The sequence below is a fragment of the Cheilinus undulatus genome, linkage group 15, assembly GCF_018320785.1.
Source record: "Cheilinus undulatus linkage group 15, ASM1832078v1, whole genome shotgun sequence".
NCBI classification, from domain to species: Eukaryota; Metazoa; Chordata; class Actinopteri; order Labriformes; family Labridae; genus Cheilinus; species Cheilinus undulatus.
In genome coordinates this window covers 583,404-606,438 of record NC_054879.1, presented here as the reverse complement: position 1 = coordinate 606,438, position 23,035 = coordinate 583,404, and the positions used below count along the sequence as shown (strand labels likewise).

At 32.9% G+C, this 23,035-nt stretch overlaps 1 protein-coding gene across 6 annotated transcripts in view; it reads left to right on the top strand.

Moving 5' to 3' along the window:
* The first annotated feature begins 10,344 nt into the window (after positions 1–10,344).
* si:ch1073-416j23.1 (rac GTPase-activating protein 1) overlaps positions 10,345–23,035 on the top strand; it is an 82,471-nt gene continuing 69,780 nt past the window's right edge. For 3 of the 6 annotated variants that reach the window (XM_041806347.1, XM_041806345.1, XM_041806342.1), the window contains exons 1-2: positions 10,346–10,524; positions 21,512–21,624. In XM_041806347.1, the coding sequence (XP_041662281.1) occupies positions 21,534–21,624 (91 nt within the window). In that variant the 5' untranslated portion in view covers positions 10,346–10,524; positions 21,512–21,533. Of the gene's footprint in view, positions 10,525–21,511; positions 21,625–23,035 lie in introns of all 6 variants that reach the window. The other 3 variants (XM_041806343.1, XM_041806344.1, XM_041806346.1) reach the window with 2 other exon arrangements.

Below are 23,035 nucleotides of genomic sequence, written 5' to 3'. Positions count from 1 at the left end.
GCAGGCACTGATTTATCTAAAATCCTATTTACTGATGTTAGAAATGTAATAAACATCTAACCAACACTTCTAGAACATTCCTGTGTCACATTTCTGACCTGCTGCTGAGCAGAAGTAGAGGGAGTGTGGAAGCTTCTGGAAGCAGCCAGATAGAAATATTACTCAGATGAGTCGTCCTGACGTACGTTAACCTTCCTGGGACACAGCCGATAGAGGCTGCTGTCAAACATCAGATGAAACAGACCTGTGGTACGAGGGTTACGCCCACACTCGCCCCCGTCAGTCATCGGGGTCAGGAAGAACGTTTCAACACGACTACGACCTGAAACACGTTCAAACCGAGCTCCACCCCCTCAGGCTCGTCCTTGCATGACTCCCAGCTCTGGCCCAGTTAGTAGACCAAACACATCCAGTTTCAAAACAAGTTTGACCCAGAATGTACTGAAGGGTACTAAAATGTTGTTAGGTTTTAACACATCAGTGTTTAAATCCCCACAGATCATTCGGACTTTCTTTATCGTTTGTATTGCTAAACCTGATCCTGGTGCTCTATAGATGCATCTTCTAATGATGTGATTAGATTTAAACACTAATATCTTAACTATGGGGTCTGACATGGCTGCATCTCAAAGCTGAAACTCCACGCCCTCCTCTAGGAACCCTATCCACTGGAAATAATACGTGTCCTTATCCAGCCATGTTTGTGACATGGCAGTTAACCTTATTTAATGTTCTTAAGTAATCCTTGACTGGGGAGACGTTTCTGCTATTAAAGTGTATGACAGATGATGCATTTTCCATTGTAGTGTTCATATTAAACTGATCATCTGGATACTCGCCAGTGTCCAGATCGTGGTCTGCATAATCAAAGGATTTAAAGTTCATGGTTTCCCCGCATGATCCAGGTAATGACCCACCTAGACGGCCTTTTTTACTCTCCAGGAAATCAGTGAAACATCTGCACAGACAGCCGTCTTTAGTTGGAGTTGCTGCGTTCATGGTCCACTGAAGTGCTCCCATGATTCATAATATCTTCATTTATACATTCCTACGGGACAGAGCAAGAGCTCACTGACAGCAACAATCATTTCTCTCTTCTTTGGAATGTTCTCTCATCATTACAGCTTTTGCTTCCTCCAGCGTGCATTCAGCCGTATCTCTGCAGTTTCTTGTATCTTTTTTAGTTTTCTTAGGCTGCGTGCCTGTCAGGTGATTTCAGCCTTCTTTTTAGTTGGATCATTTAAATACACACCACTTCCTGTTTCAGGAGCTCAGTCTTGGGCTTACGGCTCACAAACCCAACAATCATGGCAGGCTTTGCTTTACCGTCTCTCTGGGTCAGGGTGTGACGACGGCCTGACTCTGTGTACTCACTTTCTTACTCAGAAGGGACGGTATTGCTTTTATTCCCACCTACTGTAGCGCTGGCGGATGTTTGCTGTGATGTCTCCAGTCTGGTTATGATGATATCGTTCATATGTGGTCCTCCATTCTCCGCTCCAAGCGATCTATTTTCTTATGTATCCTGTGATCAGCTTCTTCAGTTGTTTTATGTTGTTCATCCGTCAGACTTACTTCGTTGTTTAGCCTCTTTGCTAAGTCCATTGTGAAGTTGACAGATTTCCTGATCTCCTCCTCCAACTCCTCACAGACTCCAAAATGTGCTTCCATTGGAGGCATTTTGACATCGGTATCACCGTTTATTTCATCGTCTGCACAAGTTAGACGGTTGTTGAGTTGTCTCAACACGGTTCTCACCACGCTGATGTGGCCCTTCCACGTAAAAATCGTGTCACTGTCAAACACGACGGCTCTGGGGTCTCCAGGAGAACAAAAAAAATTATAAAAACAACAATGACGGCTGAAAAAATAATCATCAGATTGTAACAAAGGATCGTTACACATTAATGTTGAACATTGAATGCAAAAAAACAACAACAATTATTTAAAATAAAAATGAATTTCAAAAAATAGTAAAGTATTAAAAGAAATAAATAGTTAACATTTTATGGTAAAAATAAATAGTTAACATTTTATAGTAAAAATAAATAGTTAATATTTTATGGTAAAAATAAATAGTTAACATTTTATAGTAAAAACAAATAGTTAACATTTTATAGTAAAAATAAATAGTTAACATTTTATAGTAAAAATAAATAGTTAACATTTTGTTGTAAAAATAAATAGTTAACATTTTATAGTAAAAATAAATAGTTAACATTTTATAGTAAAAATAAATAGTTAACATTTTGTTGTAAAAATAAATAGTTAACATTTATAGTAAAAATAAATAGTGAACATTTTATGGTAAAAATAAATAGTTAATATTTTATGGTAAAAATAAATAGTTAATATTTTATGGTAAAAATAAATAGTTAATATTTTATAGTAAAAATAAATAGTTAGCATTTTATGGTAAAAATAAATAGTAAACATTTATAGTAAAAATAAATAGTTAACATTTTATGGCAAAAATAAATAGTTAATATTTTATGGTAAAAATAAATAGTTAATATTTTATGGTAAAAATAAATAGTTAACATTTTGTTGTAAAAATAAATAGTTAACATTTATAGTAAAAATAAATAGTGAACATTTTATGGTAAAAATAAATAGTTAACATTTTATAGTAAAAATAAATAGTTAACATTTTGTTGTAAAAATAAATAGTTAACATTTATAGTAAAAATAAATAGTGAACATTTTATGGTAAAAATAAATAGTTAACATTTTATAGTAAAAATAAATAGTAAACATTTATAGTAAAAATAAATAGTTAACATTTATAGTAAAAATAAATAGTGAACATTTTATGGTAAAAATAAATAGTTAATATTTTATCGTAAAAATAAATAGTTAATATTTTATGGTAAAAATAAATAGTTAATATTTTATAGTAAAAATAAATAGTTAGCATTTTATGGTAAAAATAAATAGTAAACATTTATAGTAAAAATAAATAGTTAACATTTTATGGCAAAAATAAATAGTTAATATTTTATGGTAAAAATAAATAGTTAATATTTTATGGTAAAAATAAATAGTTAACATTTTGTTGTAAAAATAAATAGTTAACATTTATAGTAAAAATAAATAGTGAACATTTTATGGTAAAAATAAATAGTTAACATTTTATAGTAAAAATAAATAGTTAACATTTTGTTGTAAAAATAAATAGTTAATATTTTATGGTAAAAATAAATAGTGAACATTTTATGGTAAAAATAAATAGTTAATATTTTATCGTAAAAATAAATAGTTAATATTTTATGGTAAAAATAAATAGTTAACATTTTATAGTAAAAATAAATAGTTAATATTTTATGGTAAAAATAAATAGTTAACATTTTATAGTAAAAATAAATAGTTAACATTTTATAGTAAAAATAAATAGTTAACATTTTGTTGTAAAAATAAATAGTTAACATTTATAGTAAAAATAAATAGTGAACATTTTATAGTAAAAATAAATAGTTAATATTTTATGGTAAAAATAAATAGTTAACATTTTATAGTAAAAATAAATAGTTAACATTTTATAGTAAAAATAAATAGTTAACATTTTGTTGTAAAAATAAATAGTTAACATTTATAGTAAAAATAAATAGTGAACATTTTATGGTAAAAATAAATAGTTAATATTTTATGGTAAAAATAAATAGTTAATATTTTATGGTAAAAATAAATAGTTAATATTTTATAGTAAAAATAAATAGTTAGCATTTTATGGTAAAAATAAATAGTAAACATTTATAGTAAAAATAAATAGTTAACATTTTATGGCAAAAATAAATAGTTAATATTTTATGGTAAAAATAAATAGTTAATATTTTATGGTAAAAATAAATAGTTAATATTTTATGGTAAAATTAAATAGTTAATATTTTATAGTAAAAATAAATAGTTAATATTTTATGGTAAAAATAAATAGTTAACATTTTGTTGTAAAAATAAATAGTTAACATTTTATGGTAAAAATAAATAGTTAACATTTTATGGTAAAAATAAATAGTTAACATTTTATGGTAAAAATAAATAGTTAACATTTTGTTGTAACAATAAATAGTTAACATTTTATTGTAAAAATAAATAGTTAATATTTTATGGTAAAAATAAATAGTTAACATTTTATGGTAAAAATAAATAGTTAACATTTTGTTGTAAAAATAAATAGTTAGCATTTTATGGTAAAAATAAATAGTTAATATTTTATAGTAAAAATAAATAGTTAACATTTTATGGTAAAAATAAATAGTTAACATTTTATGGTAAAAATAAATAGTTAACATTTATAGTAAAAATAAATAGTGAACATTTTATGGTAAAAATAAATAGTTAGTATTTTATCATAAAAATAAATAGTTAATATTTTATCGTAAAAATAAATAGTTAATATTTTATAGTAAAAATAAATAGTTAGCATTTTATGGTAAAAAATAAATAGTTAACATTTTGTTGTAAAAATAAATAGTTAACATTTTATTGTAAAAATATATAGTTAATATTTTATGGTAAAAATAAATAGTTAACATTTTATGGTAAAAATAAATAGTTAACATTTTATGGTAAAAATAAATAGTTAATATTTTATGGTAAAAATAAATAGTTAACATTTTATAGTAAAAATAAATAGTTAACATTTTGTTGTAAAAATGAATAGTTAACATTTATAGTAAAAATAAATAGTGAACATTTTATGGTAAAAATAAATAGTTAATATTTTATGGTAAAAATAAATAGTTAATATTTTATGGTAAAAATAAATAGTTAATATTTTATAGTAAAAATAAATAGCTAGCATTTTATGGTAAAAATAAATAGTAAACATTTATAGTAAAAATAAATAGTTAACATTTTATGGCAAAAATAAATAGTTAATATTTTATGGTAAAAATAAATAGTTAATATTTTATGGTAAAAATAAATAGTTAACATTTTGTTGTAAAAATAAATAGTTAACATTTATAGTAAAAATAAATAGTGAACATTTTATGGTAAAAATAAATAGTTAACATTTTATAGTAAAAATAAATAGTTAACATTTTGTTGTAAAAATAAATAGTTAACATTTATAGTAAAAATAAATAGTGAACATTTTATGGTAAAAATAAATAGTTAATATTTTATCGTAAAAATAAATAGTTAATATTTTATGGTAAAAATAAATAGTTAACATTTTATAGTAAAAATAAATAGTTAATATTTTATGGTAAAAATAAATAGTTAACATTTTATAGTAAAAATAAATAGTTAACATTTTATAGTAAAAATAAATAGTTAACATTTTGTTGTAAAAATAAATAGTTAACATTTATAGTAAAAATAAATAGTGAACATTTTATAGTAAAAATAAATAGTTAATATTTTATGGTAAAAATAAATAGTTAACATTTTATAGTAAAAATAAATAGTTAACATTTTATAGTAAAAATAAATAGTTAACATTTTGTTGTAAAAATAAATAGTTAACATTTATAGTAAAAATAAATAGTGAACATTTTGTTGTAACAATAAATAGTTAATATTTTATGGTAAAAATAAATAGTTAATATTTTATGGTAAAAATAAATAGTTAATATTTTATCGTAAAAATAAATAGTTAATATTTTATGGTAAAAATAAATAGTTAACATTTTATGGTAAAAATAAATAGTTAATATTTTATGGTAAAAATAAATAGTTAATATTTTATGGTAAAAATAAATAGTTAATATTTTATAGTAAAAATAAATAGTTAGCATTTTATGGTAAAAATAAATAGTAAACATTTATAGTAAAAATAAATAGTTAACATTTTATGGCAAAAATAAATAGTTAATATTTTATGGTAAAAATAAATAGTTAATATTTTATGGTAAAAATAAATAGTTAATATTTTATGGTAAAAATAAATAGTTAACATTTTATAGTAAAAATAAATAGTTAATATTTTATGGTAAAAATAAATAGTTAACATTTTGTTGTAAAAATAAATAGTTAACATTTTATGGTAAAAATAAATAGTTAACATTTTATAGTAAAAATAAATAGTTAATATTTTATGGTAAAAATAAATAGTTAACATTTTATAGTAAAAATAAATAGTTAATATTTTATGGTAAAAATAAGTAGTTAATATTTTATGGTAAAAATAAATAGTTAACATTTTATAGTAAAAATAAATAGTTAATATTTTATGGTAAAAATAAATAGTTAACATTTTATAGTAAAAATAAATAGTTAATATTTTATGGTAAAAATAAAAAGTTAACATTTTATAGTAAAAATAAATAGTTAATATTTTATGGTAAAAATAAAAAGTTAACATTTTATAGTAAAAATAAATAGTTAATATTTTATGGTAAAAATAAATAGTTAACATTTTATGGTAAAAAATTTAAATGATTAACATGTCAAACTACAAATAACTATAAAAATGTCATAGCACAGACAGATAGTAAGGACATTAAATTCAGAGAAATTATTAATTAATTAAACTCAGTTAATAACTGAGCAACATTATCATGCTGAATTTAAACCTGAACCTCGGATCTTTAAAATATGACAGATGAAGTTATTAAATAAAATCATAATTATTAAATGAACTTTGTTGAAGTTTATCTTGATGAAACTCCGGGAGCCTTCATCAGTGCGCATGTGAGGGTCTGTTTCGAGAGTGACGTCATCAGAAGAAGCAGGTAAAGTCCTCCAAACACCACCGAAGAAGAGGAAGAGAGCCAGACGCACAAGCTTCATGGGTGCGTTCTAAAAGTCCAAAAAATTACCTCCTAAGTCCTTTCCTATTCACTTTTCCTTAACCCTGACGAGAAACGTGACAAGGTTAAGGAACCGTGGGAGTAAGAGGATAGGGAAGGAGGGAGTAAGAGGATAGGAAAGGAGGGAGTAAGAGGATAGGAGGGAGTAAGAGGATAGGAAAGGAGGGAGTAAGAGGATAGGAAAGGAGGGAGTAAGAGGATAGGAGGGAGTAAGAGGATAGGAAAGGAGGGAATAAGAGGATATGAAAGGAGGGAGTAAGAGGATAGGAAAGGAGGGAGTAAGAGGATAGGAAAGGAGGGAGTAAGAGGATAGGAAAGGAGGGAGTAAGAGGATAGGAGGGAGTAAGAGGATAGGAAAGGAGGGAGTAAGAGGATAGGAAAGGTGGGAGTAAGAGGATAGGAAAGGAGGGAGTAAGAGGATAGGAAAGGTGGGAGTAAGAGGATAGGGAAGGAGAACTGAGGTGAGTAAGGATTCCGACTGCATTTCTCCTAGGTGGATGTTACGGACGTGACGTGTGTTTTTGTGTAAAAACTACAATTTAACGTTGATGGACTACAAAATTCGCAACTTCCGCTCGGTGTGTTCTCTGTGTTTTGTGCTGTGAACGCTAAAACGTCAGAGATATGAGCTCAGTAAGATTTTTATATCCTAAAGTCTCTTCAGGAAGAGGAACTGTGAACATCTATACAGCAGAAACCTTTCTCTTAATCTGAACTTTCTAAGATGAATAATGTTCAAGTCCTTTAGTTTCAGAACCATATTAAATACTTTTGCTTTATTCCCTTCCTAATCATTTTGTCTTTAATTCTCTCGTCTCTGTTAAATTTATTCCAGAGTCTACTCTGGTTTCATCTTCCTCTCAGCTCGTTCTGTGAAAAGCTCTATAAACCGCGTCTTCCCTGCGTAATTATGATGATAAATATAATAATCACAATACAGCAACATGCCCACTTCATCACTTTAGTTGGTTGTGATTTACAAACTTAAAACCTTTACTTTAATATTTCAAAATAGCAAAACAAATACAGTTTAAAACACTGACTGATCGTTTACTGTTTAAATAAAATGTAAATGAGAAGAAATGAAATGGTGACCATGAGTTGAATGATAAAGTTTTCATGTCTGTAATATTCCTCTGTTCATCCCTACTGCCTTCATTTATCACGTGGATTATACGTTTGACTGGATTTAGGGTTTAAATCAGGGTTAGTAAAGTTATTCTAGTTATTCTAGTTGTTCTAGTTGTTCTAGTTGTTCTTGTTGTTCTAGTTGTTCTAGTTGTTCTAGTTATTGTAGTTATTCTAGTTGTTTTAGTTATTGTAGTTATTCTAGTTTTTCTAGTTATTGTAGTTATTCTAGTTGTTCTAGTTGTTCTTGTTGTTTTAGTTGTTCTTGTTGTTCTAGTTGTTCTAGTTGTTCTTGTTGTTCTAGTTGTTCTTGTTGTTCTAGTTATTGTAGTTATTCTAGTTGTTCTAGTTGTTCTTGTTGTTCTAGTTGTTCTAGTTGTTCTAGTTATTGTAGTTATTCTAGTTGTTCTAGTTGTTCTTGTTGTTTTAGTTGTTCTTGTTGTTCTAGTTGTTCTAGTTGTTCTTGTTGTTCTAGTTGTTCTTGTTGTTCTAGTTATTGTAGTTATTCTAGTTGTTCTAGTTGTTCTTGTTGTTCTAGTTGTTCTAGTTGTTCTAGTTGTTCTAGTTATTGTAGTTATTCTAGTTGTTCTAGTTGTTCTTGTTGTTTTAGTTGTTCTTGTTGTTCTAGTTGTTCTAGTTGTTCTTGTTTTCTAGTTGTTCTTGTTGTACTAGTTATTGCAGTTATTCTAGTTGTTCTAGTTGTTCTTGTTGTTCTAGTTGTTCTTGTTGTTCTAGTTGTTCTTGTTGTTCTAGTTGTTCTAGTTATTGTAGTTATTCTAGTTGATCTAGTTGTTCTAGTTATTGTAGTTGTTCTAGTTATTGTAGTTATTCTAGTTGTTCTAGTTGTTCTTGTTGTTTTAGTTGTTCTTGTTGTTCTAGTTGTTCTAGTTGTTCTTGTTGTTCTAGTTGTTCTTGTTGTTTTAGTTGTTCTAGTTATTGTAGTTATTCTAGTTGTTCTAGTTATTGTAGTTATTCTAGTTGTTCTAGTTGTTCTTGTTGTTTTAGTTGTTCTTGTTGTTCTAGTTGTTCTAGTTATTGTAGTTATTCTAGTTGTTCTAGTTATTGTAGTTATTCTAGTCGTTCTAGTTATTGTAGTTATTCTAGTTGTTCTAGTTATTCTAGTTGTTCTAGTTGTTCTAGTTATTCTAGTTGTTCTAGTTGTTCTTGTTGTTCTAGTTGTTCTAGTTATTGTAGTTATTATAGTTGTTCTAGTTATTGTAGTTATTCTAGTTGTTCTAGTTATTGTAGTTATTCTAGTTGTTCTAGTTATTGTAGTTATTCTAGTTGTTCTAGTTGTTCTTGTTGTTTTAGTTGTTCTTGTTGTTCTAGTTGTTCTAGTTGTTCTTGTTGTTCTAGTTATTCTAGTTGTTCTAGTTGTTCTTGTTGTTCTAGTTGTTCTAGTTATTGTAGTTATTCTAGTTGTTCTAGTTATTGTAGTTATTCTAGTTGTTCTAGTTGTTCTAGTTGTTCTTGTTATTCTAGTTGTTCTAGTTATTGTAGTTGTTCTTGCTGTTCTTGTTGTTCTAGTTGTTCTTGTTGTTTTAGTTGTTCTTGTTGTTCTAGTTGTTCTAGTTGTTCTTGTTGTTCTAGTTGTTCTTGTTGTTCTAGTTGTTCTAGTTATTGTAGTTATTCTAGTTGATCTAGTTGTTCTAGTTATTGTAGTTGTTCTAGTTATTGTAGTTATTCTAGTTATTCTAGTTGTTCTTGTTGTTCTAGTTGTTCTAGTTATTGTAGTTATTCTAGTTGATCTAGTTGTTCTAGTTATTGTAGTTGTTCTAGTTATTGTAGTTATTGTAGTTATTCTAGTTGATCTAGTTGTTCTAGTTATTGTAGTTGTTCTAGTTATTGTAGTTATTCTAGTTGATCTAGTTGTTCTAGTTATTGTAGTTGTTCTAGTTATTGTAGTTATTCTAGTTGATCTAGTTGTTCTAGTTATTGTAGTTGTTCTAGTTATTGTAGTTATTCTAGTTGATCTAGTTGTTCTAGTTATTGTAGTTGTTCTAGTTATTGTAGTTATTGTAGTTATTCTAGTTGTTCTAGTTATTGTAGTTATTCTAGTTGATCTAGTTGTTCTAGTTATTGTAGTTGTTCTAGTTATTGTAGTTATTCTAGTTATTCTAGTTGTTCTAGTTATTGTAGTTGTTCTAGTTGTTCTAGTTATTGTAGTTATTCTAGTTATTCTAGTTGTTCTAGTTATTCACTTGTTCTGATGAGCGGTCAACAGGTGCGTCGCTTTAAATGAAGTTTACGCAAAGCATTGTGGGTCGTCTTTTCATCTCTCCTTTGGTAAAGGATGCTCCAGTGTTTCCTAGGTTAAAGGAGATAATAAAGGAAACAATGAAGCTCCTTTCCTTACCGTCTGGAGAATTCCATCAGTCCTTATCATGGCCGACACTTAAATACTTCCGGGTCGTTTCACTCAGGTAGGAACCTTCCTAAGCAGGATGGACTTTTCCAACGGGCCCGTGTGGGATCAACCCTGAGACTGTCACGTGACTTCACGTGCGTCGGTGAGTTTGGGACAGAGAGCCGGTGTACTGGTTTCCAGGCTAACTGGTCTCCGTCCTCCAGCTGCCGGTTTACCTAACGGACTCTGCTTCAGCCACAGATCCGACACCTTCACAGACTTCACGACGTTTCGGTGCGTGTCATTATTATTATTATTATTGTTTCAGACGGGAGTAGAGGAGGGACCCGGCTAAATACTGGAAATCAACGTCTTCAGTATTTAGCCGGTGAGCCAGGGACCCGGCTAAATACTGGAAATCAACGTCTTCAGTATTTAGCCGGTGAGCCAGGGACCCGGCTAAATACTGGAAATCAACGTCTTCAGTATTTAGCCGGGTCCCTGGAGTCTGCTGGACCAGGGGTTCTCAAATGCTGCTGCAGGGCCCACCAGCAGCCTTAAGGCTAGTCTGGGTGTGCCGTGGGGGTTACTGTACCCAGGCCTGCCCACAGACCTGGACCCCTGGAGACCCCAGAATGACCCCTACCCAGTCCGTCTGGATGACGTCAGTAGGATCGGTGCTAGCACCCTGGCTAACAGTTCCCTCAGTAGGAGCTGAAAGGCACGGCAGCTGTGACTGGGTTGAAAGTATTCATTCATGCTATTTTTAACCAAGTTAACCGATTTTTCTACGCATTTTTGCCTCTTCTTTTGATACCTTAAACCATTTTGCTGCCTTTTATGTTACTAATTATTACTTTTGACCCATTTTTGCCACATTGAACCCATTTTGCTGCCTTTTTGCCACTTTTCTTCGTATTTTGCTATTGTCTGGCCATTTTTCACTTTTCCAACAACTTTCCACCACTTTTAAGCAACTTTAACCCAGTTTTGCCACTTAACTGCCACTTGTGATCTATTTTGCCACTAACAACCCATTTAGGCCAGCTTCTTGCGTATTATTGCCCCCTTTTGCCTTTGTTTGACCACTTTTTTTTTAATCACTTTTAAATTATTTTTTACCAACTTTTTGCAACATTTAATCATTCTGGGCCACTTGTAACCCATTTTGACACTACTTTAACATTTTTAACAAGTTCTTGCCAATTTCAACTTATTGTTTGGACCCTTTTTTTTTTTTTTTTTGCCCATTTCTGACATTGTTTTGCCACTTTAAGCCCACTTTTGCCATCACCATGAGCTCACAGTTAGCTGGGCCCCAGAAAGCTCTCCCCTTTATCTCCCCTTACAGGCCATCATGACTACAGCGTTATTCCAAAACTTTGTATCAATTTAAACATGGTGTGCCTCGAGGGTTTGGCTTACCTTAGCTGTGTCTTGGGCCAAAAAAGTTTAAAAACCACTGTGCTAGAGTGTTTAAAGGAGACATATTTTGCTCTTTTAAGACAATTTTATATTGATCTCAGAGGTCCCCAAAACGTGCTGGTGAAGTCTGTTGCTGAAAGAACACTCCAGTATTGGATTTTTGCAAGTCCAAAACCCCCTCTGTTCCAGCCCTGCTCAGAACGAGCCGTTTTTGTGTCTGTGGCTTTAAATGTCAGTAAGCTGTCTGACTCCGCCCCTCTCAGGAAATGTCATAGCTTTGGCCTTCCCTCTTAAGGAAGTGCTACTTGGTACGGTGGCTGCGAAGGAATGGCAACAAGCAGATCAACACTAGTTTTTTTATTAACACTTGTACAGATCAACACTAGTTTTTTTATTAACACTTCTACAGATCAACACTAGTTTTTTATTAATACTTGTACAGATCAACACTAGTTTTTTATTAATACTTGTACAGATCAACACTAGTTTTTTATTAACACTTCTACAGATCAACACTAGTTTTTTATTAATACTTGTACAGATCAACACTAGTTTTTTTATTAACACTTCTACAGATCAACACTAGTTTTTTATTAATACTTGTACAGATCAACACTAGTTTTTTTATTAACACTTCTACAGATCAACACTAGTTTTTTATTAATACTTGTACAGATCAACACTAGTTTTTTATTAATACTTGTACAGATCAACACTAGTTTTTTATTAACACTTGTACAGATCAACACTAGTTTTTTATTAATACTTGTACAGATCAACACTAGTTTTTTATTAATACTTGTACAGATCAACACTAGTTTTTTATTAATACTTGTACAGATCAACACTAGTTTTTTATTATTAACACTTGTACAGATCAACACTAGTTTTTTTTATTAACACTTGTACAGATCAACACTAGTTTTTTATTAATACTTGTACAGATCAACACTAGTTTTTTATTAATACTTGTACAGATCAACACTAGTTTTTTATTAATACTTGTAAAGATCAACACTAGTTTTTTATTAATACTTGTACAGATCAACACTAGTTTTTTTATTAACACTTGTACAGTTCAACACTAGTTTTTTAATAACACTTGTACAGTTCAACACTAGTTTTTTTATTAACACTTGTACAGATCAACACTAGTTTTTTAATAACACTTGTACAGTTCAACACTAGTTTTTTAATAACACTTGTACAGATCAACACTAGTTTTTTATTAACACTTGTACAGATCAACACTAGTTTTTTTATTAACACTTGTACAGATCAACACTAGTTTTTTTATTAACACTTGTACAGATCAACACTAGTTTTTTTATTAACACTTGTACAGATCAACACTAGTTTTTTTATTAACACTTTTACAGATCAACACTAGTTTTTTTATTAACACTTGTACAGATCAACACTAGTTTTTTTATTAACACTTGTACAGATCAACACTAGTTTTTTTATTATTAACACTTGTACAGATCAACACTAGTTTTTTATTATTAACACTTGTACAGATCAACACTAGTTTTTATTATTAACACTTGTACAGATCAACACTAGTTTTTTATTATTAACACTTGTACAGATCAACACTAGTTTTTTATTATTAACACTTGTACAGATCAACACTAGTTTTTTATTATTAACACTTGTACAGATCAACACTAGTTTTTTATTAATACTTGTACAGATCAACACTAGTTTTTTATTAACACTTGTACAGATCAACACTAGTTTTTTATTAATACTTGTACAGATCAACACTAGTTTTTTATTAACACTTGTACAGATCAACACTAGTTTTTTATTAATACTTGTACAGATCAACACTAGTTTTTTATTATTAACACTTGTACAGATCAACACTAGTTTTTTTTATTAACACTTGTACAGATCAACACTAGTTTTTTAATAACACTTGTACAGTTCAACACTAGTTTTTTAATAACACTTGTACAGATCAACACTAGTTTTTTAATAACACTTGTACAGTTCAACACTAGTTTTTTAATAACACTTGTACAGTTCAACACTAGTTTTTTTATTAACACTTGTACAGATCAACACTAGTTTTTTATTAACACTTGTACAGTTCAACACTAGTTTTTTAATAACACTTGTACAGTTCAACACTAGTTTTTTTATTAACACTTGTACAGATCAACACTAGTTTTTTAATAACACTTGTACAGTTCAACACTAGTTTTTTAATAACACTTGTACAGTTCAACACTAGTTTTTTATTAACACTTGTACAGTTCAACACTAGTTTTTTATTAACACTTGTACAGATCAACACTAGTTTTTTATTATTAACACTTGTACAGATCAACACTAGTTTTTTATTATTAACACTTGTACAGATCAACACTAGTTTTTTTATTAACACTTGTACAGATCAACACTAGTTTTTTTTATTAACACTTGTACAGATCAACACTAGTTTTTTATTAACACTTGTACAGATCAACACTAGTTTTTTATTAACACTTGTACAGATCAACACTAGTTTTTTATTAACACTTGTACAGATCAACACTAGTTTTTTATTAACACTTGTACAGATCAACACTAGTTTTTTATTAACACTTGTACAGATCAACACTAGTTTTTTATTAACACTTGTACAGATCAACACTAGTTTTTTATTAACACTTGTACAGATCAACACTAGTTTTTTAATAACACTTGTACAGATCAACACTAGTTTTTTTATTAACACTTGTACAGATCAACACTAGTTTTTTATTATTAACACTTGTACAGATCAACACTAGTTTTTTTATTAACACTTGTACAAATCAACACTAGTTTTTTATTAACACTTGTACAGATCAACACCAGTTTTTTTTATTAACACTTGTACAGATCAACACTAATTTTTATTATTAACACTTGTACAGATCAACACTAGTTTTTTATTAACACTTGTACAGATCAACACTAGTTTTATTATTAACACTTGTACAGATCAACACTAGTTTTTTATTAACACTTGTACAGATCAACACTAGTTTTTTTTCATTAATACTTGTACAGATCAACACTAGTTTTTTTTATTAACACTTGTACAGATCAACACTAGTTTTTTTATTAACACTTGTACAGATCAACACCAGTTTTTTTTATTAACACTTGTACAGATCAACACTAATTTTTATTATTAACACTTGTACAGATCAACACTAGTTTTTTATTAACACTTGTACAGATCAACACTAGTTTTTTATTAACACTTGTACAGATCAACACTAGTTTTATTATTAACACTTGTACAGATCAACACTAGTTTTTTTTCATTAATACTTGTACAGATCAACACTAGTTTTTTTTATTAACACTTGTACAGATCAACACTAGTTTTTTTATTAACACTTGTACAGATCAACACTAGTTTTTTTATTAACACTTGTACAGATCAACACTAGTGCAACCCGACGCATTTGACCCTGAGTCTGACCCAGAAGGGGAGGCTGTATTAGAGGCTCAAACTCTACGACTGCAGCAAGATGTTTCTGAATGGTTAGTCACAAATTCTTTGTGTGTTGATCTTTCATTTTTAGTGTGTAGTTAGTTCGTCCACTGCTTACAGTTCCATCATTCATGGGTGCATTTTCAGTAAATAAAGAGTATCTCTGTCTTAAGAAGAACTTTTTCAAATTTTGCCAAATATGCTTCTTTCCCACCTACCATTATTTACTGTCAATTTCAGCATATTATAACCTTCATACAATATTTTGTGAAATCTTGCGGTTTTTCCACACTTAATCTTACCTTTTCTGACAGGTGCTCCTGTGGAAACTGTGCAACCATGCCCACAGAAACAGAGAATATATGCTGCTTAGAGATACCACAGGTGGCAAACTCAGTAGCCAAACTGATAACTTATTCCATTACATTTTTAAACTACCAAGGCATGTAATATTTTGTAACTCACTATAGGTTACCACACGGCTACGGCAAGTAGAACAACAGCTCTCTTGCATGGTAGACCATCCTGGGTTGGAGCCTGTGTGCCTCAATGTTTATTCTTTACAGAATGCATACGATATATACAAAGCTGACTATGGCCCGCTGCGGCTAAGAGGAACACACCATTAAGTTTAGTTTCTTTGAAAAATCTTACTGTTTCAGTCCATATGAAAAATGCTATTCAATCTTGCTTTACTTTAGGATGCATATTTGTAAAAGTTTTCCATCAGTTGATGGTGTGCATATTGTGCATAAATTCACATAAGCAATTTCTGCGGAAACAGTAAAGCATTTATTTCCATAAAATAATCCACTTTGACTCAGTGGTAATAATTCAACAACAAAACGAATAAAAATTAGGCTGCTGTTGTGAAAAATAAAGAATATACACACTATACACATTCTAAACACATGCTTATTCGAAAAATATAACAATATAAAAAAATGTGAAAAACACCATAGATGCCTAAATATCCTGTCTAATTATTTCAGTCGCTACAGGTACTTAGCATACAGGAGCTTTGTGAGCTGGTGCTGGGGGCTCCTTGGCCGCAGAAACCAGGTCGTCATCCCATCCTGCATGGTCCTGCGCATCCGAAGGGAGTTCCCAGATGCCCAAACCCGCTACACAGGATTTAGACCGCCCCTTGACTAAATCTGGAGACATAGCTGGCGATGACTTCTTCTTTGGCAGGCTGCTGGTACTGTGAAGAGAGGTCTTCGGGGATGGGGGTGGCCAAAACAGCTTCGATGTATGGTGCTGGGTCAACAAAAATATTTTCCAATATAAGGTCCACCATGTCGGCCACATATTCTGTTTGCAAACATGTACAAAAAAAGATCAGTTTACATTTCTTGTTTTACGATTATCTAATTTAATATTTTATAAGGCTGATTTACACATACATACAATACTTTGTACAATATGTACAGAGTTTGTTTTTCATTTTTTGTAAATAAAAAAGAAATACTTACTGAATGTCGGCTCAGTCTTGACTGGCTTGGCTCTGCATTCACCTTTCAGGGCCTTTGGAAAGCAAACCCTGAAGAGCGGTTCACCCGTTGTAGATTGGGCCTGTGGCCGGTCAGCATTCTCATTGTAATGCATGGCAGACAGGTAGAGTCTAAAAATACAGTAAAAATAAATAAACATGTTGGTAAAACTTTAGAAACACAGGATCCTTAGGCTGCCCACTCAAAAGTTCAAAGTAAAACAGTGTCATTTACCTGCACAGCACTCCAAGAAATGGAAAGACAAGATTCTTTGGGGCAAAACGGAGGATGACGCTGTGAAAAGCCTCCAGAGGTGATGTTTGCAGATGAGGACTCAGTTTTTCAACAGCCTCAAGGTCCTCTCATTCATCAGCGCCTTCTCCAGTCTGTAGAGGGCAGGGTTTTCTAACAAAACATAAATGCATATTTTACTAAAAATTAAAAACATTACATAGATACTGTTAGTAAATGACAGTGTTTCTGATACATTTCTACAAGTAACTTATCACTGGTATAGTGGCCTTCAGAAATCAATTCTCATCACAAATTACCAGAGAAGGAAGCATGTCATAAAGTTTTATTCTGTACGTCAGTAACACACCTGCTGAAAGCCATTTAGTCTTGTCAGTTGTCTGGCGAAGTGGATGTTCACACTGGGGGTAAAGGGGATCTTCATGTATGTGGATGTCTTGCACATGATTTATAATAGAGGTCCACTTTGCCACTCTCTCTGGCCCAGAAGCTGAGGAAGCAGCGATCCAATGTATTTGGTTTTTTATTCCTCTTATACACCTCTGGAGCTTTTCACAGCCCTTTATCCTGCTAAGCTTCTCCAGTTTCTTTGAAATTCCTGTAGTGCAGAAATACCAAATACCAATTTTCCCGTGAAAAGTCTCAAACTTGATATAGACAGCAAAGTGAAATAAGAAATACAACTTTAGAGTCAAAACTGTGTTTGTTGAGGTTTTTTTTCATTTTCACTGAGCTGCAATGGCATACAAACTAGTTCATCAATTCACAGAAATGAATATATGCACATTTTTGATTATGTGTGTACATGTAGCTTTAGACATTCGAATGTACACAGAGCACTGTATCTGGCCCAAGGTTTTTTCAATATGCCATTCAGATATAAAGAGCAATTATACTGACTACTGCTTTTTGCCTAATGTACTTGTAGTAGCTGTTATAGTGGATTTATGGGTCACTGCTTGAATGTAATTTTAGTGGCAAATAAAAAGATGACCCCTTCAGTTACATGATAGTAACATTTAAATTTGCACAACAAAATCAATACAAATATACCTTTCTCCATGTGCCAGACATCACAGTAGTGGGTGATATGGCTTTCCTGAAAAAAATTTTTGGATCTGCGGATGACGGTCAGTGACAATGCAGTCAACAGTCACTCCACGCTCCTCCAACGATGTCAGGCTCCTCCTCAGGCCCTCTTTCTCCATGTGGTAGCTGCCACCTACCTCATTGCTCTGCCAACAAACATGAACACATAGTATTAGACCATGCCAAATAAGCACTGAAGAAATAGGATTTCTTCCCACTCACTTGAACCAACTGGATATCTATGACAGTATTGGTCTTTAGGTCCATTACTGTGTAGCTCCCAAACTTAGCAGAGTGCCCTGTAAAGACAGTGTTTATGGACAGTCCATTTAGTATTTCAGTACTGATTGTGGTTTGGCAGTTTTTCTAATGCCACTCTCCCATTAGCTTTATACATTCTCACAACCCTGTATAACCTTTACTACTTCAGTAAAATATAAATCAGCCCGCATGTCACCACCCACTATTACTTTGTCCTCCTCACTGCACTGCTGTAGAATGACATCCTGCGAGGTTTTCCGGTGATGGACGACAGCAGGCTCGATGTAGGTTCGGGCATGGCGACGGAAGGTGTCATAGCGGAACATCTGCAGTTGCATTGCCTTGAAGACCTGTTGGTAGATTACAAAGACAAACTTTTTTTGGGGGGGGGCAGTAGTCTGCAATTTGAATTGAATTAACAAGACAGTTGTATGTCACATTCTGAGATTCAGAGAAGGAATGTAGTTGTGCATTTACCCTTTCAATTTTGAAGAAAGGTGCTCCACTCAAATATATAGCCGCTGAAAGGTGAAGGTTTCCAGCCGGAGTGCTTCTAAGAATAGGCTGGCTGTTCCAGCGCCGGTAGTACTCACAATGGGAGCATTGCTGTTCTACAAACACGAATGTCCCCAGCCTTTGGGTTCGCACATCACACACCCGCATGCAGACTGGACACGCTCTAAACAGTTCCAATAAGCAGTTCTCGTACACAATGTACTTATTGCTTTTGTGGGTGGGAGTGGATGTCTCATCTCTGTTTAAAAAAATATATACATAATTGTATTTTAAACTCATAAATAGCCTAAACATTCTGTGGAAGTATACAAATAAAGATGAGAGATACATTAGCGTAACTTACAAGAATTCTGTTGACCCAGTCGAAGTTGTGACTGAGTCCGCAGGATTATAGCTTGAATCAGGTTCTTGTAAAGCAGCCATTGGAGAGCTGCCTTCCTCCTCCAGGTTCAGACGAGATCTCTTTGATGGTCTCAGTGGTGTTGAGGAGAAAGAGAGAGGATCTCCAGAGGTGGCAACAGATTCTCTTACGCCACAGTCCTTGCAGGAGACAGTAGCCTGGACACCTGCAATGATTTTTTAATTGAAGGGGGGGGGGGGGGGGGTAGCAATGTAACACTAGCACAGAAAATTATAACATTATGACTAAAACATACTAGTTAATTTTTTACAGCTGAATGATTGTGAACTTTATCATAAGTTGATGCATCAAATGTTGCTACAGACCTGTACTTCTTCTGTGAGGCTGAAAAGTCTTCATGGACAGCTGTGTGCCTACACTATGTGTCTGCAAAGGGTCAGTCTGACATGCAACATCTTTTTTGGGGGGAAACTGTAAATAGACAACAGATAGAACCAACATTTCACCTGTGTAGTTCTGCCAGGAGCTACAAGTAAGTGATCACAACAAATGCATTTACTTCCAAAAAGACATGGATTACAAGAATAATTCACTTCCAGTGTAAACTGTGGTGTGATATTGTAAAAGCAGTAAATGTTACATAGTACTAATGTAAATACATGATTATTTTATCTCTTTCACATATTCATTTTAACTCCACATAGTTATTTCTTGTAGGTGCTGTGTGTGTGGACAGAAGTGTTGTTATAGACGCTAGCCTGAACAGCCATCGTGCCCTAATGTGTTGTGTGCTTTACTGACAGTGCTGCGAGATACAGCTGATAGTTTCCAGCCCACAGCCTGTCCAAAAAAAAAAAAAAAAAACGCCAGAATGCACAACAGACCACCCAAAAATCAATATTTTTATGGCTTTCTTCTGAGGAATGTACAACACTCCATACAAGTCCACTTACAGCTTAAGAACACCAAAAATAACTCCCATACGTCAAGCTACAACAGTCAACCATCACAGCATACTGATTTCAGGTGTATGACCACCACCTGCATCTCTATTCCTCAAATCAGCATATCTTACAGAGTTCTTACAGCCAACAACAGAGCAAGCAGCGTGCTTCGCTCGTATCTTCGACATCTTCGCAAAAGGTATATGGCCAGAAACTGTCTCTTTAAATAGAGGATTCAGAGGGCGGGATTACCTCCAAGCGGGGAGGACCAACCACACCTTGGCGCCCGCCATTATGTCACGAGGAGCTCAATTTGAGAACGGCTTGTTTCAGCACACATTTTCTAAAAGCTGGAGAAAGACAGGGGGGGAGGGAATGGATTTTTTTTGGTACTTGGGGGGACTGTGGACAGGCCAGGGGCACATATTTTTGTTAGGAAAGCCTGAAAAAGTGATTTTTGCATAATATGTCTCCTTTAAGGGTTAATAATGAGTATTGTTGAGGGTGGACGCTCTCCTGTGGTGGTTTTTAGTATTTAGCCGTGTTCCTAGAGTCTGCTAGAGTGTTTCATAACATATGATGCTCCTGTGGCAGTGGTTGAGGCTAATAAAGATGATATCTTTTACCCCGAATTTCCATATACAGCGTGTGCGCCGCGCACTGAAGCGCCCCGGGTTTGCTCCGACCGAAAGGCGAGCGACCTCGCCCACTGGAAGCGAGTCTAGAGCGTAGCGCAGTGGCGCGCAGCCCTGATCATCAGGAAGAGATCACGGGAAAACTGTGAGTTCACGCAGGAATAGTATATCAACAGCGGACTCTTTGACCTTTTGGGGTTAATTTATCATCCTTTCCAGTACAAGTCCATGATATTATTGCTTCCTCCATTGAGTGAGTACATTAGGAAGTTAAAAGGTTAATGTTTGCTCAAAGGATCTGTGGTTTTATGCAAAATTCTTTGGCTAAATATCCCCAAAAGTTAACTTTTCCTCGTCAATGGTGCCATTGTAGCTCTGTGACCCATTGACCTCTCAGTGACCCTTTGCTCTCGCTGCAGGATGAGACGTAATGTTGATATAGTGATGATTTACAATCTGGAGTCCGTGCATTGTGTTTTATTTTGAAAGAACCGGATGTTCTACACCTGTGACTTCCATGGTTGGTGCTTTCTGAACGACAGTGAATTTACGCAGTTTTGCAGCGGCCGGCGCTGAAATAGACCTATAGCGTATAGCTGAAATGAAGCAGAGCGGATTGGCGCTCCAGGCACGCACCGCTGCCGGTCTGGAGCGCCGGCTATGGAAATGCTCTGATAGACTAGAGAGGGAGCGACGTGCTCCGCAGTTTGATTTGCTGGCGTGCCGCGGCTGTATATGGAAATTTGGGGTTAGTCTTGATTCTCAAAATAACACACTGACCATCAAAATAAGAGTTTGACTTTCAAAAAAAGTGTTTTACTTTGCAGGCTGACCAGGGCCTACTTGGTGATGGGGGAGTCTCGGCTCATTGTGGAGGAGCTGCTCGCTCTTTGTCTCCAGAGGATCAACCTGGAGGAGACCTCCATCAACACAGAGCAGGGTGAGAAAAAGCACACGAGCAATTAGAGCATTAAACCGTGACACAATCATAAACTAGAACGTAGCTCTGGAACACAGCAACCAACGAGAACACAACACCATAACACAACAACCAACAAGAACATAACACCACACCACAACAACCAACAAAAACAACCAACAAGAACATAACACCATAACACAACAACCAACAAGAACATAACACCATAACACAACAACCAACAAGAACAACCAACAAGAACATAACACCATAACACAGCAACCAACAAGAACATAACACCATAACACAACAACCAACAAGAACAACCAACAAGAACATAACACCATAACACAGCAACCAACAAGAACATAACACCATAACACAACAACCAACAAGAACATAACACCATAACACAACAACCAACAAGAACATAACACCATAACACAGCAACCAACAAGAACATAACACCATAACACAACAACCAACAAGAACATAACACCATAACACAACAACCAACAAGAACATAACACCATAACACAACAACCAACAAGAACATAACACCATAACACAGCAACCAACAATAACACAACCAACAAGAACATAACACCATAACACAACAACCAACAAGAACATAACACCACAACACAACAACCAACAAGACCACAACACCATAACACAACAACCAACAAGAACATAACACCATAACACAACAACCAACAAGAACATAACACCATAACACAACAACCAACAAGAACATAACACCACAACACAACAACCAACAAGACCACAACACCATAACACAACAACCAACAAGAACATAACACCATAACACAACAACCAACAAGAACATAACACCATAACACAACAACCAACAAGAACATAACACCATAACACAACAACCAACAAGAACATAACACCATAACACAGCAACCAACAAGAACATAACACCATAACACAACAACCAACAAGAACATAACACCATAACACAACAACCAACAAGAACATAACACCATAACACAGCAACCAACAAGAACATAACACCATAACACAACAACCAACAAGAACATAACACCATAACACAACAACCAACAAGAACATAACACCACAACACAACAACCAACAAGACCACAACACCATAACACAACAACCAACAAGAACATAACACCATAACACAACAACCAACAAGAACATAACACCACAACACAACAACCAACAAGACCACAACACCATAACACAACAACCAACAAGAACATAACACCATAACACAACAACCAACAAGAACATAACACCACAACACAACAACCAACAAGACCACAACACCATAACACAACAACCAACAAGAACATAACACCATAACACAACAACCAACAAGAACATAACACCACAACACAACAACCAACAAGAACATAACACCATAACACAGCAACCAACA